General features: G+C 41.7%; 2 protein-coding genes across 3 annotated transcripts in view; one reads left to right on the forward strand and one right to left on the reverse strand.

Annotated features, from left to right (window-relative positions):
- Window positions 1-1,724: 1,724 nt before the first annotated feature.
- Window positions 1,725-5,621, reverse strand: gba3 (glucosidase, beta, acid 3). 2 transcript variants are annotated; one of them, XM_050066767.1, is made up of 5 exons: window positions 5,404-5,621; window positions 3,897-4,061; window positions 3,000-3,802; window positions 2,358-2,481; window positions 1,725-1,955 (listed from the first exon to the last, which is right to left on the reverse strand). In XM_050066767.1, the coding sequence occupies exons 1-5, from the start codon at window positions 5,456-5,458 to the stop codon at window positions 1,747-1,749; spliced, it is 1,356 nt and encodes a 451-aa protein (XP_049922724.1). In that variant the 5' UTR covers window positions 5,459-5,621; the 3' UTR covers window positions 1,725-1,746. The 2 variants fall into 2 exon arrangements, with proteins under 2 accessions (XP_049922724.1, XP_049922723.1); XM_050066766.1 differs by having other exon boundaries at window positions 3,897-4,121.
- A 2,473-nt stretch (window positions 5,622-8,094) lies between these two features.
- adgra3 (adhesion G protein-coupled receptor A3) overlaps window positions 8,095-17,474 on the forward strand; it is a 33,263-nt gene continuing 23,883 nt past the window's right edge. Inside the window, exon 1 of the mRNA XM_050066733.1 lies at window positions 8,095-9,108. Coding sequence (XP_049922690.1) covers window positions 8,900-9,108 — 209 coding nt within the window. The 5' untranslated portion in view covers window positions 8,095-8,899. The remainder of the gene's footprint in view (window positions 9,109-17,474) is intronic.

The following is a 17,474-nucleotide window of genomic DNA, read 5'->3' on the forward strand; positions in this document are numbered from 1 at the left end:
AAGCTGCATATTACATCTGTTTAGTAAATGTTTAGCGCTTTGTGCTCCGTCACCGTCACTCTGCAGAGATTTAAAGCAGCTTCTGACAGAGCCACAGATATTAGATGAACTTCATTAGCGTCGAAATAGTGTGAAGTGTGGCTCAACTTTGCGTTCAAAGCAGCCTGCAAAGGAGTTCTAATGTGAGCGGCGGTGGCATTATTCATGTTTTCCACAATAGCTTGTTATTCATCATAAGACAAAGGAGAATCTCACTCGGCTTGACATAGATGGAGGAGGGCCACAAGGGTATTACTCACATCTGTTGAAAACAGTATGCACAGCCAACTGGATGTCACGATACACCATGCTTATTAATGCAAACAAAGTCTCCCAACACAGAATATAAATGACATTTTCCTTCACATCGGAGCATAAATATTAATTGTGTTAAATCTGTGATGTATTGTGGTTAGGGAGCTGCTTTAGTTGTTTATTGTTACACCAACAGGATGCATTTTATTAATCAAAGCAGCACATCTTGTGACACCAAAATGTGAAGTGTGGTGCAATTCAAAGTTGTAGTTCACTTTGATACCACAAGGTGGCACTGTAGGCTTACAAACAGGTGCCATCACACTGCACATCCTTGTCTACAGTTCCATAGAGCAAAGATCAAGTTGATTTTAATTGCCATTTCTTTCGTCTTTAACCTAAAACAGTGCAAATGATTTACAATATCCCGCTTTCTTTTAGACACACCTGCACACACTAATGTTAAATACCCAGCCTTGTAGATCTACTGTGCATTGTTCAGCACTCCATATAAATAATCCTACCTTAACCACAGCATGCACAACGAATCAACAGAAGGCCTCCGGGAGGCTTTTCGCCTTGTTCGCTCTTTTCTTTCTTTAAGTAGAGAGTTTGCACAGCTGTCCGGGGAACACAAATGGCATTACACTCTCTTCCTGTGGCAGGACATCTGTTGCTTTCAGCTGGCATCCCTTCTGAGTCTACTGGAGTGTGCTTTATGCAGCCTGGCGGCATTATGATAAGTGAGTTTTTGATGGGTTCTTTCCAGTGTGATAGGTGAGGTGGTACAGGAGTTGTGTGTGTCGAATATAAAAGGGATGACCAAATGGACTGTGTAATTTATTTTCGCTCGTACTACAAATACCAGATAGTACAATAAACTTCCAGAGTACAATGCACGGTATTGTGCTGCTGTTGTTTTTTTTTTATTTATCTACTCACAGGTTGAGGAGATCTTAGAGATGTAGATGGACTGCAACCATGCATCTCACCACTATACACCCAAAGTGAAAGTGTGTATTCAGCGCTGTTATTCAAGATGATGCCACCATTAATACTGCTATTAATCACTGACAAATACAATGCATTCACACGCATTTGTTCTGCAGCAGCTTGGTCTTACAGCTGCCTTGGCCCTCTCAGTAAGGAACTCTCCATAAACCTCCTAGTAAAGACTGACTGGGAACTGGGCAGGATAGAATACTAATTTGCATCCCATTGAATCAACACTGTTCAGCCATGTCCTCGTGTACCCTGCTGAAGTCAGATTTTCTATAAATCACCCCGGCCATTTTCTAAACTGAAAAGAAACCCAGGCACAAAAGTGGTGCTTTAAACTTTGGATCTACGATAAAAGGAAGCCTGGTTGGTTCGCTGAACTGGATTGGCGTATCTTATTTGTATGAATGTGTGAGTCTGACAGGAAAGCAATGCAAAAACTGCTGATTTTTATTATCTCTTTTCCTCTTGACCACATTTGTATTTTGAGATCATCTTTGCATACTCCCGTCCAGACTGGTAGATGGTACGGCTTAGCTTTGCGTCTGCGAAGTCCACGTGGAACAATCCGAAACGAACACTGAATCCATCGGCCCACTCAAAGTTGTCGAGCAGCGACCAGGCGAAATATCCACGGACGTTGACTCCATCTTCTTGTATAGCTATACGCGAACACAGAGAGTAAAAGCGTAGAAAAGACCTTTAATTTTGTAGATCTGAAAAGAATAAATCCAAGCACACTACGAATCCTAGAGCAATAAAAATTGCACAGATTGGCCAGATGGTGGTGCCAAAACAAATGCTTTACATTTGGGCAATAACGCCTGAGCCTTCAGGTCTGGGAATAAAATAATATGAATAAAAATAACATTTTCATGAATCTATAAAAATCTATTGCACATCCAGATGTTTGTTTCCACCATTACTGTTTTTATACCAAATTCAGTTTAACCATTTAGTATCATTCGTAATATTTCACTATTGTTTTCCCCGCTGGCTTGGAACATGCTCCTATCTGCGAATGGCTATTTGCTTATTTCCAATGCAGATTTACCAGCCATTACCTTTCGCCACTTCCAAGATGGTGTCCTTGTAAAACTCTGAGCGCTGGGCATCCTCAATCTGCAGCGGCCCCACCTGAGAGAAGCCGTTCTCTGTAATGTAGACCGCAGGGTGGTTGAAAGTGTCCTGGAAAGTCATGGGGCAAATATTATTGTCAAACAAGGCATCTCAGCTGTCAGACATTCCAGGGAGAGACAGATTGGTCCACAGTGTGCCGTTTAGCTGCATTTCACCGGTGCCAAGCTCAGACTAATGGCCTGTGACAAGGCACAACAGCAGGAAATTGCAATTGCAAACACTTTCAGCAAAGTAACTGTTTCATTCAATGTGACAGCCCTAATGAAGCATCAATGTGTTTCTGGAGGTGTTAAAAGGAGATTACCACATACAAAATCAATAGCAAGACACTGTACAAATGTCAGGGTGTTCTACTCGTTTGGTTGAAGGCGATTTGTCTTGTTGTCGGTCAATTCAGCTTGATGCCAAGAGAAGAAAGAAAAATGGCTTCGCATTTCAGCTGATTGAATTCGCACTCAAAATAAAGGATGTGTTTGAGCCTTGTTTGGGGATACTTAAGTGATGTGGACTGAGGGAGATGAAACAGAACATTACCCCAAATGATGGACCTGTAGTTGTAGTTTTACCTTGATGTACTTAAGAAGTTTCCTTAAGCCATGGGGCACGACAGCGAGCCAGGACACACCACAGATAGGCCAGGACGGATCCAAAACTTCCTCTGTATGCCGGTCGCTCTTCATACACAGTATCTTTCCACACCCTTCTCCCGGCTTGACTTTACGAGATGTATAGTAGTTCAATGCAAAGAAATCAGCCGTGCCCAAAATGGAAGGCTCATCCTTTGAGAAACTGGGCAGCCTTGAGCTACCGTTGTACCCCAACTTCTTACTTTGAGCATTGATGGCAGATCTCATTATTTCTGGATAATCTCCAGTTACAAACACAGGCCAGGCAAACCACCCTAGTGTGAATGCAAAGTGGCGGTAAGTGGCGGCGATATCCTCAGTGCAACCTGCGTGTAGCGGCTCAAGCCAGTCGCTGTTGATGGCCAGAGACACCGCCCCCTTCTGCTCTGTCCTGTAGATTGAGTTGTAACTGTGCCAGGCCATGGCGTGGGCACGCAGCATGTTATGACCCACCAGGTAGGCAGCAATCCCCGGTTCTTTTAACCCAGGGGCATGGATACCATCTTCATGGCCCAGTTTGGCGCACACATAGGGTTCGTTGATAGTGATCCAAAGTTTGACGCGGTCACCAAATGTTCGGAAACAAAACTTGGCGTAGCTGTCAAACAGGGTCGCTATATCCGGTGATTTCCAGCCACCTTGATCTTGGAGAGCTTGAGGCAGGTCAAAGTGGTAAAGTGTGACCATAGGTGATACATTGCAGGCCAGCAAATCGTCAATCACCTTGTTGTAGTACTGAACACCTGTTGAACACATATACAATGTGTTTTTTAATGGGTGATAAGGCAAAATATTGTGTTCTAATATGGTACAGGTCCACTGGGGATATGGAAATACCTTTTTGATTGACACGTCGTGTGGTCCCATCAGGCAGGAGGCGGGCCCAGGAGAGCGACAGACGATAGTGCGTCAGTCCAAGCTGCTGGATACACTCCAGGTCCTTCTCCCACAGCTCGTAGCTGTTACAGGCCACATCTCCATTCTGCTCCCCAAACACTCTGCCTTTATCGTGACAAAACGTGTCCCAGATACTCGGTCCCTTGCTGTCTGCCTGCCAGCCACCTCGGTGCGCACACAAAGGTTGTTTCATTTCATAAAAGTATGTAGGATGTTGACATTAAAGAAATCACAGTAATGTTTCTATTGAGACTTCAAGTGTGCCTGTGGATTTTACTGAATTCATTGTGACTGTATCTCTGGCTGATCCCTAGTACCATTTGCTGTTTTAACTTTGCTGCATTTGTCCCCCTGTATAATAATGATGGTCTGTAGATTTTTTGTAAGTGGGCCAGCTTTACATTAGGATGAGCTAATTGAAAATGGTCTCTTGACTGAATACGGTCTATGAGTTGGCCAGGCATGACAATGGTGAAAGGTCAAGGTTATGTATGGGTTATAATTGAACGCCTCATGTCATTAATGCATAGCCTACTCAAGTATGAAAAAAAATTACCCCCTGCATTGTGTCTTGGTGTGTGCCATTTGCAGGGAGTGGACACAATATCATGAACATCCGACCCATGCCATTTAATGTACTGTAATACAAAGGTTCTTCAATAAATATAACCTTAATGGAGCCTATGATGTTTAGCTTGTTGAGTGGTGTGGATTTAACTCAACATTTTTTTTAAATTCTGATCTGACAGACTGGACTTTATAAAAAAATATAAGACAACTAGCTATCTCCCAAATAGCCATAAAGCAAAAGTTATAATGCAACATCAGCACAAACTAGGGCAGAGTTATTAAGTCCATACTTTACTGTCATACTGAATGTGATAGAAGTGATAAGCAATTTTGGCGCATTCATTATAAAATCATTCATAGATAAATTTCATTAAAAAAGAACTAGTCTTGGCAAAAGCAACACTCTGATGGAAGTATTTGTGGTAGGTCTATTACAGTGATATTCAGCTGAGAATCATTATCTTATTCACAGTGAAGATAATGATTAACTATAGGATTTTTTTATATAATTTCAATGTGAAAAAGGTTAAAGAGTGCATTAAAAACTTCAAAATATGCTTTTTTTTTAAAATCAAAAACAAGTGTCCAGGGTGGATCCCCTGACAGAGGCCTGGGCTAAGGCCCCACTGTCCTCAAATCCTATAAACGCCCCTGTTCACACCTGCACACTACAGCAGATGTCGACAGGCTTCAAACTGTCACTTAATTTATTACATACACTAATATATATTGTTTGTTTTTTTAAGTGCGCCCTGGCAAAGCGAGCTGAGTATCCCTGGTCTATTCATTATATTAACTACAGGAGTGTAAGTGGTATTGTGTCCAGTTCACCCACTATAACGATTCACAGTTCAGTGTGGTGGTTGTGTTTACATACCTTCTATTTGATACGCAGCAGTTCCCGCTCCCCACGCGAAGTCTCGTGGGAACATGTTTGTACACCTTTAGGACACTGAACCAAATCAGTTCTAATGTCTTGCTGCGGTTTGCACAGATTAGTGTGAATGTCTACTAGAAATCTTACTTTAAACTGGTTATTTTAGCGCATAATGTAACAACGTGGAATATCCTGAACCTAGTATTCTGAACCAGGAAATACTTGGAGATGTGGCGTTTACGGGACGTGAGGGTTGTCTTGTAGAGTAAGCCAACTCAAAGCGCAATTATATACATTTTCTTTGCTTCATTCCGGCTTGGCAGTACTACTTGAATCGTGTGGTTCAAAATAACCTAAAATTACTTTAGTTACTGATATCTGTATGTTGAGTTTCCCTTGAAACTTGTGCTCACGACTTGGGATGTGCAAACTTCCGAGGAGCACCTGAAAGCAGCACACGAGGCTGCAGTTGTTGTGTCTGCCCGCCGAGGTTTGCAGGCACCTCGCGGGGGCGCGCACAGCCTGAAGCGACATTACCAGACATTTTAATAACTTCTACGGAAATGTACAGTTTAAAAACGACACAAGCTTCTTTGTGGGGTTCATTAGTGGTGATAAATGACCTTAAGTCTATAGTAATGAAGGCTTAGAGTCATTTGTGTTTTAGAAGTTGTATTTCTTTGACACTTGGTCGGAAATTCAGTAAATTAGCAAGTGTCCCTTGATTAATCTCAGTAGTCTAATTTCTGAGGGCGAACTCTTCTTTTTCAATGTTTTTTTAGTACTTCATACAGTTTTACCAAACTATTAAGTTAAAATAACCCAAAATAGGCTATCTGCATTTCATTCATATATTTCTAGCCTGAAGTTACAATGTGGGTGCATTATTTGACGGAGATTTTTGCCTACCCTGGTTAGGTGGACTGTTACATGTATGAAATTCACACTGACCAGTCAAAACAGCCCAAAATGTCAGCTGTTAACATTGTTTGATCCTAAGGTATCTGCAAATTAATTTAACAGGAGGGGAATTGTTGAGAGACAAATTGAATGTTGTTGGATGTATGAAATTTACACTGTCCAGTCAAGACATCACATAATATCAACTGGTAATAAATATATAACAAAGTGTACATATGATTTTATAGAGGCCATATTCTATGAAGTCAATTAATTAAGTTTAGTGAAAGAAGTAAAAACCTATGCCCCTGGATTTATGATATCCAGTGGGAATAATCTATGTGACGTCCTGAATGCAGACAAAAAAGGTTAAAGAGCACCAAGGTCCTGAAAACCAATAAACTAGTGGAGGCAAAAGCTGTAGCCTGAAGCTATATGTTCTCTGGCCTGTGATAACTTCAGTGCTATCTTCTAGTTTTCTATAGAATGAAGGGACTCACTTGACCTCATCATAACAAAGGAAATGGACTGTTTGCCAAAGGGCAAAAAAAACATCCTTGCCATGTTAAACGTCCTCTTCATAGCTACAAGATACAATTGGATTTTTGCGACTTAATCTTTCATGGCCATTGTGAGTACAGCAAACCTGACTGAACTTGTTCAGAGGCACCCAAACTGAGGAAAAGACCACAGGTAAAGAAAAGATGTGGTCCTTTAGGCTGCTTCTGTGGAAACAACTGCACAGAGGCATAAAAACACTCATATTTGTTCTGTAAAATTTCTGTATTCAAAAGTGTAATTAACTAAAATACAGAAAAACAATCTAAATTTAATCTAAAAACACTTCTGAGTGTTTTAGTATGCATAGTATGCAGAGTATATCTGGATTGATTTTTTACTTATTTCCGTAAGCAGCATTTAACTGGAGTGGTTGGCAGTGGTAGAAGAAGCAATGAGATAATTTACTTCAGTAGAAATAGTAATACAGCAATCTAAAAATAACCAATTACAATTGAAAGTCCTGCATTCAAACCCTTGAATAAAAAGACAAAAGTATTGGCATCAAAATATTATCAAAGTACAAAAAGTTAAAGTACTAATAATAAAGAATAGTCTATTTCAAAATAATATTATATTATATTATATTGTATTATTGGATTATAATGCATTGATGTTCATCACTTTAATGTTGCAGCTGAAGGTGGAGCTGATTTTAATTACTTTATAAGCCACTGCTGGTTAGTTTAACCTATACTTGACAATTTGGCTATTCCTTGATTTATATTTTGTATTAATAATCTGAATCTGCAATGCTGTCAAATAAATGTAGTTGATTAAAAAAGTGCAATATTTCCCTCTGAGATGTAATCTACCTCAAAATTGTACTTAAGTGGGCCCATGGTACTCGATTAAATGTAGGCTACTTAGTCACATTCAAACACTGGTGGAGTTATGATTTAATAACTTTATAAATTGTGGGTTAAATGGTTTTGTGTCACTCTCTGCAAATGTTGTGTAATATTTGCCATAAGTTAAGGAAACATAAAATAGAAATACACTCGTAAAGTATAGGTAATTTAAAAAAGTATTTGTACAATACTTGAGAACACTTTCCATTGGTAAAACCATAGACTGTAAAAACAACTGTAATCATATCATATCATATCATATATATCTGTAAAACTATTTTAATCATGCCCAACACACTAAACTGAATTATCACATAAACGCTTCCGGTGATGCTTTTATTTTGAAACGTGGACCGGATATGGTTTGGATTCCGAGGGACTTGACAATGGTGGAGCCCGGGGCAGAGCTATGGGAGGAGGACTTCTCAATGGACAGTGAACTGGTTTTGAATACTTTCAAAAGACTCAGTGGAGCTAAAAGAGACACAACAACCACTTTTGGATATTTTCTTTTAAGCGACATTTAGCTTTTTACTTTTTTTTACTTTGTTTGGGGCATTTGCAGCACACTTTGACCCGAGAAGGTGTTGTGGCGCTTTTGTGTTTTTTCCCTGACTAATTTCCTGTTGGTCCCTGGAAAACAGAAAAGTTTACTAGCTGTTGTTTGGTGTACGTAGTCCAAAGTACAGGGAAATTAAAGTGGGTGTTTTAAAAAGCCTGGCCGCGTTTCCCGAAGTTGGTGTGTGGATAACCTGGGACTACTGCAGCCGCCTCTCCCGTGGAAAAGACAACACTGACTCGGACCCACGCTATGGGCAACAAAGAAAGCCTCTCAACAACTGGACAAGTTATTCAGTAACCAGCGAGCACACGCAGTGTTCAAAATTTGCGGATTCATCGACTTGTAGGAAATGGACACCACGCCAGGATGGAAAGGGAATTATAAATGAGTCGTTTGGCAAACAAAGAAGGACACCTCTGTGGGGCTGAACACCGCGGAGCAAAGGGGAAAGCCTGGCGAGACATGGAGGAGGAAGGCTCGCTTGAGCCAAACAAGATACTGGCCTCATTTTTGTCCTTCTCATAACAAAGCTTCCCAGTATCAACTCCCCCATTCGCCCCGTTTTCAGTATCAAAACATTGTTTCTTTTGCCAATGCTGCAGTGGTTTTCTGGTCGCGTGTGAAAATGAGGGTGGATCTGTTGCAGTTGTTTGTGATTTTGCTGCTCGGCGGCGGCGGTGGCGGCTCGGCGGTATCATCTGATTGCAAATCATATGATGAACGCTCGAAAAGCGGTGGGAAAAGCCTGCAGTCCGACAGGAAGGTGGTGTGCAGCAACATGGAGCTCCATCAGGTGTTACCCCCGGACTCCTTCCCCAACAGGACAGTCACACTGTGAGTACACAGGGGATCCATCGCATCCATTTCAACAGATTAAAACACATTAGCTATACACTATACACTAAATCTGTTTGCCACTAAACTTCAAGCTTCATAACTTAGCTTTAATAGTTATCTGCCATAGAAATCTGTATGTGAACTACATTACTTCTATTCCCTGTGCTGCCTACTTCTAAATAGTTCATGCCACTGCTTGGACTTGAACATGGATTTTTGATAATATCATGGAAACTACAGTTTCAATATCTAAATAAATGAATGTATGGTTAACTTCCATATCAGCCATCTTCTTAATAGTACAGCCAACAATAGCTTGGCAACTCTTATTATAGTATACCGGTATTTGTGTCCATCCCATGCCAGCTGTAGATCACTCTTTCACAGCTGCATACTATAGTGGTGTAAATGTAAACCCTGTGTAATAGTAACCGCCTGTCTTCCTGTAGTGATTCACACACACACACAGGAAGATATTTTGGCTACCAAATCAGTGCTCACACAAGACACTTATCTTCCCATACCTCCAAGGCATTTTAATGCAGCAAAGAGGTCATTAGCGGTTGAGTTAATCTTTGTGGGGTTTTTATCCACTAGGCTGAAATATACACTTCTCTGCTTGGGTTTAGATCGAGTTTGTGGGGGACTTTGTTATTGATGACACAGTACACTGAAGTCAGGGAGTGCACTTGTATAGACAGTGATTATATTTAATGTTAAGTTGTTTTTTGATTGGGAATTAACCACCAGTGTTCAAGTAAAAAAGTTCACGTCATAGTTCAGAAGCAGCAGTTGTGATTGTTTGTCGCCCACAGCACCACATCAGCCATCTGTGTTATTGTGCAGTTGTTAGTTTTTGTGTGGCAACCCTCACAACCCCAAACACACACATGAATACAACTGACTGAGCACAAGTGGATTTGATACAACCCTCTGCACATGACCTCATTGATTGATGTACTTAAATATTACTATACTGATTTATTTTCAAATCAGATCAGTCAAAAAGCACTTCTGATTTTGGTTTGTCAGAGACTGTTGGGCACAACAGAGCACCAACAAAACTAGCATAAAGACAGAAATTCAAAGCTGTGCGTCCACTGCCACTTGTGCTTTGTGGTGGTGGTGAGCGATGGGGGAAATATGAGAATACCAGGGCAGGGTGCAGGAGTAGAGAGCAAATAATAGACTCCCGGGAAGGAAAGAAAGGGATAGGATTGGCTGCTAAGTTAAGTGAGTTTGCATGTTTTAACCTGTTTACCACAAACCACATGCACATGTCTTTGAAGCCCTTTCCAAAGGAGTAGCTTTTAAGGTTTTTAAATCTGTTTTCCATAGCCTACATATTGGTTTGTTCTATCGGGACAATCTTAATGCACAATTGCTGAGACTAAGAGGTTATTATTTCTTGGCAAATTTACACCATCGTAGCATGGAAATGCAGACGCAACTACACTGATTTGGTAGATTGTAGAAATACATGAACATGTCTGGGATATTGTGTTTCTGCAGGGAAGTTGTGAAGCTTGGAACTTGGGTTTATGTTTGCAGTCATTTTATCAGTTACTGGAGCCAAAAAATCCAAATTAGGCCAGTGTGGTGTAGCTTGGGTGGAGCTGAACACCTGGGAACCACTCAGCTGAGTGTTAAAGCCTAAGAGACCTGTGAGTATGACAGTATGCCTCTCTTTAAAGCCCTTTTTAAGTAGCAGTTGTGCAGGAAAGCCCGATCAGTCTTCGTTCAGCATTGGCAGTATAAAAACAAAATCGAGGAGTGCAGTGAAATGCCACCTACCTACTTGTGTTATACAGAATGCGCCTTTTTCGGGGCAATGGGGGGCGTGAGCAAGTAATAAAACATGTAGCTCAGCATGTGACGTAAACAGTGACGTACTCCGAGGAAGGCCGCGGCTGGTCGCCGATTCTCTCATAAGTTGGCCCGTCCTTCACCGTTCCTGTCATTTGACGGTTAATGGCCTCTTCGTTTGCGAGGGCAAGGAGGCCGCGCAATTCCTTGTCTCCCCAGTTGCTCATCTTTACAGTATCTTCCAGGTTTGCGTTTCCCTCTTGCTACTAGCTGCTCATTCCTGCTATCAGCTGTTTCCTTTTAGTCCACTGCCAGTGGGTCGCACTTGCAGCGTCATCAACAGCTCCTCCTGTGGCGGAAGGGTGCCTCGTTCTCTTTAAACCAAAAAGGTTCCGCCAGTTGGGCACCTTGGATCAACTCGCCAATCCGGCTCTGTGTGTCTAAACGCTCGCAACTTGCCTGCAAAACGGCCCAACATTGGCCAAAAATCTGGTAGTGTAAAAGGGTTAAGACTAAACATCCCTTTAAACAACAATTTTCCCCCAGTCATTAGGAGTGCATCATAAAGCACTGCCAAATTTGCGTCAACACTTACCCGTTGAGATGCTACTTCTATTCGGGGGCTGAATCTGAAATCCCAGGTGTAGTATTATCCCACCAACACATAAATGCACCACACTGACAGACTGTTGAAGAATCAGCCCACTCTGCTGTATTACAATGAAAATAATGTTCACTGGGTCAAACAAGTATCTGTCTCTTTGAATGAATAACCATACAGCACTATAATTAATTGAAACCATTACCTTCCTAGATTGTAAAAGATGTCACAGCATTACATTTAAAAACAAACAAGCTTGTACTTGCATTGACAAATGGTGAGCCATGCTGATGAGTAGAGGTGATCACTATGAAACTGGTGAAAACAAGCAAAAAGGGATCTTGAACTTTAGTCGTTCTTGAATTTTTTTCAAATTCTCCATTACCTTCCTCTTTGTGGTCTGGAATTATTCTAGTGTCCTCTCTGGTATTTATAGAATTTGAAATACGCTGATCTCTTTTAGCTGGTCTGCTCCAGAGTCACTTAGTAAGCCTTCCATCTTGTCCTTGTGTTTGCTTAGTCTGTCTGTCTTCACTGAGCTTCAAGTCTGTCATCTTGTTCTGACAGTGATGGATTGGAGGTTCCTCATGATTTAGCATTGAGCTTAAGCAATGTAATGGGGAGGATGGCCTCCAAAGTACAAGGAAGATATAATTACAGAGCAAAGACAGAAAGCAGAGCAACTTCCAGGAATTCCTTCCAGTCTCTGCTTTTGTATTTCTGGACATTTGTTGTTGTCCATTGTAGGAAAACAACAAAACTGTGTTGCTGCGCTCACAATTCCCTGTAGACATTAGTGGCAATGAAACTGCAATTTATGTTGACTGCACAGTTTTTGGGCGTTAATTTATGACCTGTAAAATCGGCGCACCCTGTCAGTAGGTATGGTGGTCCCATTTTTACGAACCCCCCCACTGTCTTGTGGTGGGGTTGACCGTGGCCGAGACACAGCTGGTCTGGACTCCAGTGAACTGAAGCCGGGGTCTCGGCTGCTGTGAGAGTCCTTTCTCAAGCTTGAAAATTACCAGCCATTATTTCTCCTTGTTAAACTAAAGCAGGTCCCACCCAGTTGAGCTTTTCATGTGAGCACATTAAGTTTTTGCTGTCAAATTCACAAGGTCCTGTTGGGACTTGGGTGTTGGTGACTATTTTACCAAATATTATATTATGGAACACTTTAAAGGAATATTTCCAAACCTCAAATGACCATTTGTGTATCAATTTCTCACCCTGTGTTGCGTTCAATTGGTAAAGAAAACTTAGTGGGGTAGTTCGGATTCACCAAAGTCACACAACACAAACAAACTACTGATTGAGGCAGTGATAGACTTTCAGCTCCTTGTACAGTGAGGTAAAATCAGTTTTTATGCCAATGGAGTTTGGCTTTGAGGAGAATATAGATACGGTTTATTTTCAATTTAGTTTTAAATGCTTGTATTTTAGCAAAAATACATGTGTTTTGCAAGAACTTAGCATATGACTGGCTAAATGAGACGAGCTATGTTTTGATATAGTTTTGCTCTTGTTAAACCCAGCCCCGCTTTACCTAAAGTCAACAAGAATGTTTGCCGTTTTTGGATTCTTCGTTCAGCATTGAGACATGCGAAAAGAACAAAGTTTTCTTCACAAATTTAATTCAACACGAGGTGAGTGATTGATATACAAATGCTATGTTCCTTTTTAAGAATACTGTTTAGTTTAATTTGGAAAAAAAGACTAGATTTTGTTTATGGAACGAGCATCTTCATGTTTCTTTTTTGTAAAGTGATTTTGTTTGCTTTGCAGCTAGTCCTTTGGGTTTCCCTGGTTATGTTCTCCAATTGCGTGACTGACTTTTATTACTATCAGCAAATGCCCAAAATTCTCATTTTAAACACGTTATACAAAATAACACCAAATGTCATAACTGATGTTTTAAACTACCCAGTTTCATAATGTTTTTTCACTGATGTGGTGATTACAGCAACATAGGTGCCTTGTTATATGGATGTTTTTCAATTTGTGTGTAGACACGCCTTGTTGTGTGTGTTAATTAAAGGCCCTGCCAGAAACAGCAGTATAAGCTAGGTGTGATTAGAGACCCATTCCATTCATCATACTCCCCCCCCCCCCCCCCCCCCCCTCCTTTGTACCTAAGCTTTCCTGTTCTCCTCTTCAGGGGTCTGGATTCTACTGAATAGAAATTTTAATCAGACTTTTCAGAGAACATAAAAAAGAGCTTTGAACCACAAGAACACCTCTGAGAAATCTCTCATCTACTCTTTAGCTTTCGTGAACTTATTGAACCACTGGGATAATTGTTTTGACGCCATGCCAGAAAAAGTACCTCAGGTACTCACCTCGTCCTTTATTTTAACCATGTCTATCTGTACATTTTTTACTGGACTTAAATGGTTGCTGGTACTAGTTTACCCTGAGATAAAGCATGTAGATAGTCAGCGCAGCTCTGCTCTGAATGCCTCTCTGTAGAGGAAAATGAGTGATGCATTCCCCGCATTTGTGCTCTCCGAATGATACCGCATGCCGAAGTAATCCGAGAGGAAATGACACAAATGTGTTTACAGCTGGCCTGTCCTCCCATGTTAGTGTAGGCCTCGGCTAAAATACGAGGGCTTGGATGTAACCTTTGCCTCACACGGAAATATAAATAAGGCGGTGTGACTCGTCTCTATGGGTGTGTGCATCAGTGTTTGTTTCTGTGTGTCTGTGTTAGTTTCAGCCCACATACAGACAGGAAAAGACTATATTTAAGCTCTCTGTGCTCACGCAGCTCATATTTCTTTACAGGTCTTGTTTAGTGTAATCAGGATCCTTTCACAGGAGCACCTGGGTTGGACAGTGCAAATAAGCGCACCTGGTTTGGGCCTCTCCGGAGCAGCGCAGGATTAATGTCAGGAAGAAAGCAGGGATTTCCTCCCTCGCTGCAGGAAAAAGCGCGCACAGTTTGATGACACATTGGAGTGCAGTTAACGGTCTTGTTTCACAGCCTTGCAAACTGGCAGTTAGGGTTACATTCTCATCTGGTTTCCTTGAGACTTCACTTCCTTCGGGCTTGCGGAGAAGTTTCCCTTTGGATTTAAAAATCTCACAGACGCATCAGTTTGGAAGGCATGATCAGTCCCTATGTCAATCATCTCTTATGTTTGTTCCCCTCAACATTAAAAAGCTACCCATGCTGGGAGTCTTGGAAGTGTTTGTCTAACTAGGACACAGGTGCCTGCTGTCATCCGTGCCCTGAGAGGATTTGTTTTTGTTGCTTTCCAGAAAAGCCACTGGTCTAAAGGAATGCTCCTGTGTTTTTCCACAGAACTTCTGTAGTGTTTGCTGAAGAAAGCAGAATCCCAAAGGCGAGGCACTGACAGCTGCACATTTAGTCAGTTCGCAGCCTTTCATTTCACAGACCTGTTGAGTTTTGACTTTGCCAGGTTGCCCCAAGTCTCATTTAATCCCAGACAAGCAGTTCAGTTTAGTGCGTAGACGTGAGCTAAGGCTGTGCAATGCCTTCTCATCTGTGTTAACTCGACTGCTCATCTGCTTTTATCCTGGTGTTTGCATGGTGGATCATTTTTCCATTCAAGCAGAGAGCTATGAGGTGAATACCTTGCTCTAATGGCTTGGCCTGTTGAATGTTGAAAGAGGATATTGCAAGGCCTACTGTTTGACTTACAAGACTGAAGGGGCAATAACAGCTTGTATGACAAGTGCCCTTTTTAAAAAAAAAAACCCTGCCCCAACGTAAGTGAATCCCTTCAAAGGACTTGGTATGAAAAATGAAAAATCCTCACTGCAGACTTTTCTACCCATTGGTGCCCATTCTCAAATAAAGCCAAATGCTGCAGAGAAATCTTTGGATCATTAATGGGAAAAGAAAGTGCTGGATAACTGCAAGAATTACCTTGGCAAGTCCGAGCACCTCGGCTATTGGACCAGCTCCCTTTTCCACCTGAGCTGAGGCCCACTTTTCCATCCGCTATATTCAGAGGAGGTCACTCTAGAAGGGATTTTATGAGCTCAACTGCAGCCTGAAACTTATTTGAAAACCCATTGAAGGGTTACAGCTCTCCGCTCTTGGGAGTTCTTTGTCTAAAAGCCTCCTGAGCATAAAGAAAGTGTTGAGAGAGCACCAGTTGGCTCTGTCCTTAAAACGCTATGTGCCTGTGAGGAGTGTGTGTAGTGGCTGGCCATTTTTAGTCCTCCTCTGGATAAAGTGCCTACCGCCGGAGGCGTATGCTTTCGAAGGTGTATTTTTCTTAAGTGAAAGGGGGTCTACCTTCGACGGTGTCATATTTACTCACTTTGAAGGCAAGATGAAATTTAGGCCAATGCAGTTTATATTACTCTTTGACTCAGAGTAGATATTCTGGTTTCAGACATAACTTTTCCATAAATGTCGTTGAGATTTATAGCATCGGTATCAGGAGACAGGATGTGAGATTTGGTCGGATCCCCCTGCAGCTTGTTCCTGGCTTGAGCTCAAGCAGGTCTTATCTATGCATCAAGATAAGGGAGACTCCCCTCGTCTGTCGTTTGAGGCCTAGCCTGAAGAAATTCCATGTACAGTTTTTCACTCTGGAGACCTCAGGCCGACAGACAGTAAGGAAGCAGACGGTCTAGTTACAGACGTCCTGAGGGCGGTGGAGATGTGGGTGGTTAAATGGCTCCCCATACAAATTTGAGGCTTTGCTTTATGTTTATTGCTTGTATAGTCAGTGGTGGTATTTCTTTCTCACCAATGAAAGTGTAAAAAAGATGAATTTTGCAGCCGAAGCAGTTTCCAGCAGACCAAGGTCAAACTCCTGTCATGAGGAAGAGGGAGGGACAAGGCTAGTGACAGAGGTCGAAGCATGCAAAGAAGGGAGGGATGGAAAGAGGGCAAGAGGAAGGGCTCATGACTCTCAGGAGACCTCTCTTTCACAGATTTATTTTGACGACCCATGGAGTCACAAGGCTAGAAATGTGCATTTATGCAGCCAGACTCCAGTGATTCCGAAGGCATGTTGTTTAAAATTCACAATCTATTCTGTAAACCTAATTATACAACTTTCCGTGAAGATAAAAGGCCTGTTTGTGCTGTACGCAACCTCAAATAACTTAACGTCAGTGTTGGTGAGGGTCTACTTGTGACCACTGTGCATCTTTCCCTAATAGATTTTTCCTGTTTGGCAAATGTCTTTGAGAGTTGCCATACTTTCCTGTCACCACGTTACATGATTTAGCAGTTTTTCTGCCCTCTTTGTACCTCTGCAAATTGGCTCATGATAAAAAAAGGGTGATTGCCAAGCCCAAATTAAAGATGACAGATAGGGTGCAAACGAGGTCATGTGGCTCAGTTCCTGTCTGTTTGGCGGCACCTGGAAGTTGCTTAACATGCTCCTGGAGAGTATTCTTCAAATATGTTTACAATCTAATTATATTACACTATGATTTTGTCATCTTGTTTTCCATATTGCAATTTTACTTTTTTGGGGTATTCTGTACACACAACATCTGTTGCTTGTCTGTCCATCCTGGAGGAGAGTTTCCTCCTCTGCTCTTCTTGAAGTAGTTTTTCCTGATCGGAATCAAGGATTTGCCTAAGTTGCCAACACTGTCAGCCAAAAATGATGTGCTTCCTCAAACTGGTATTACTGCAGTCCTATTGTTTTGTAAGGTGCCTTCGTGTACTCTCCATATTATGTGGATTGAGTACCACATTCCTTATTTCTCACAGGCCTCTTGGTAAATGCTCCTCATTGGTATGCTAACTATTCTTCAGTATAAATGAGACTTTTGTGACCACAATCTTGGGAGGCCCAGCGTCTCTGCCTATATCATCAGATCATGTGTGCACAGGCAGTGATAGAATTTGCAGCCTTGTACATCACCGTGTTTTAACATCTGCCATTTCAGCATTCAGAAACCTGCAGAACTCAGTCGGTGAAACACAGGAACCGTTTGTGCGTGCACTCTCTCTGAG

Source organism: Epinephelus moara, chromosome 17 (assembly GCF_006386435.1).
Source record: "Epinephelus moara isolate mb chromosome 17, YSFRI_EMoa_1.0, whole genome shotgun sequence".
In the NCBI taxonomy this organism is placed as follows: Eukaryota; Metazoa; Chordata; class Actinopteri; order Perciformes; family Serranidae; genus Epinephelus; species Epinephelus moara.

Excerpts from the sequence above, each read along its gene's own strand:
- gba3 (XM_050066766.1), bottom strand. The coding sequence starts at position 5,458 with ATGTTCCCACGAGACTTCGCGTGGGGAGCGGGAACTGCTGCGTATCAA. Across the intron at positions 4,122-5,403 it reads TGCTGCGTATCAAATAGAAG|GTGGCTGGCAGGCAGACAGC; the intron begins GTATGTAAACAC and ends GTGCGCACCGAG. Across the intron at positions 1,956-2,357 it reads CATCTTGGAAGTGGCGAAAG|CTATACAAGAAGATGGAGTC; the intron begins GTAATGGCTGGT and ends GTTCGCGTATAG.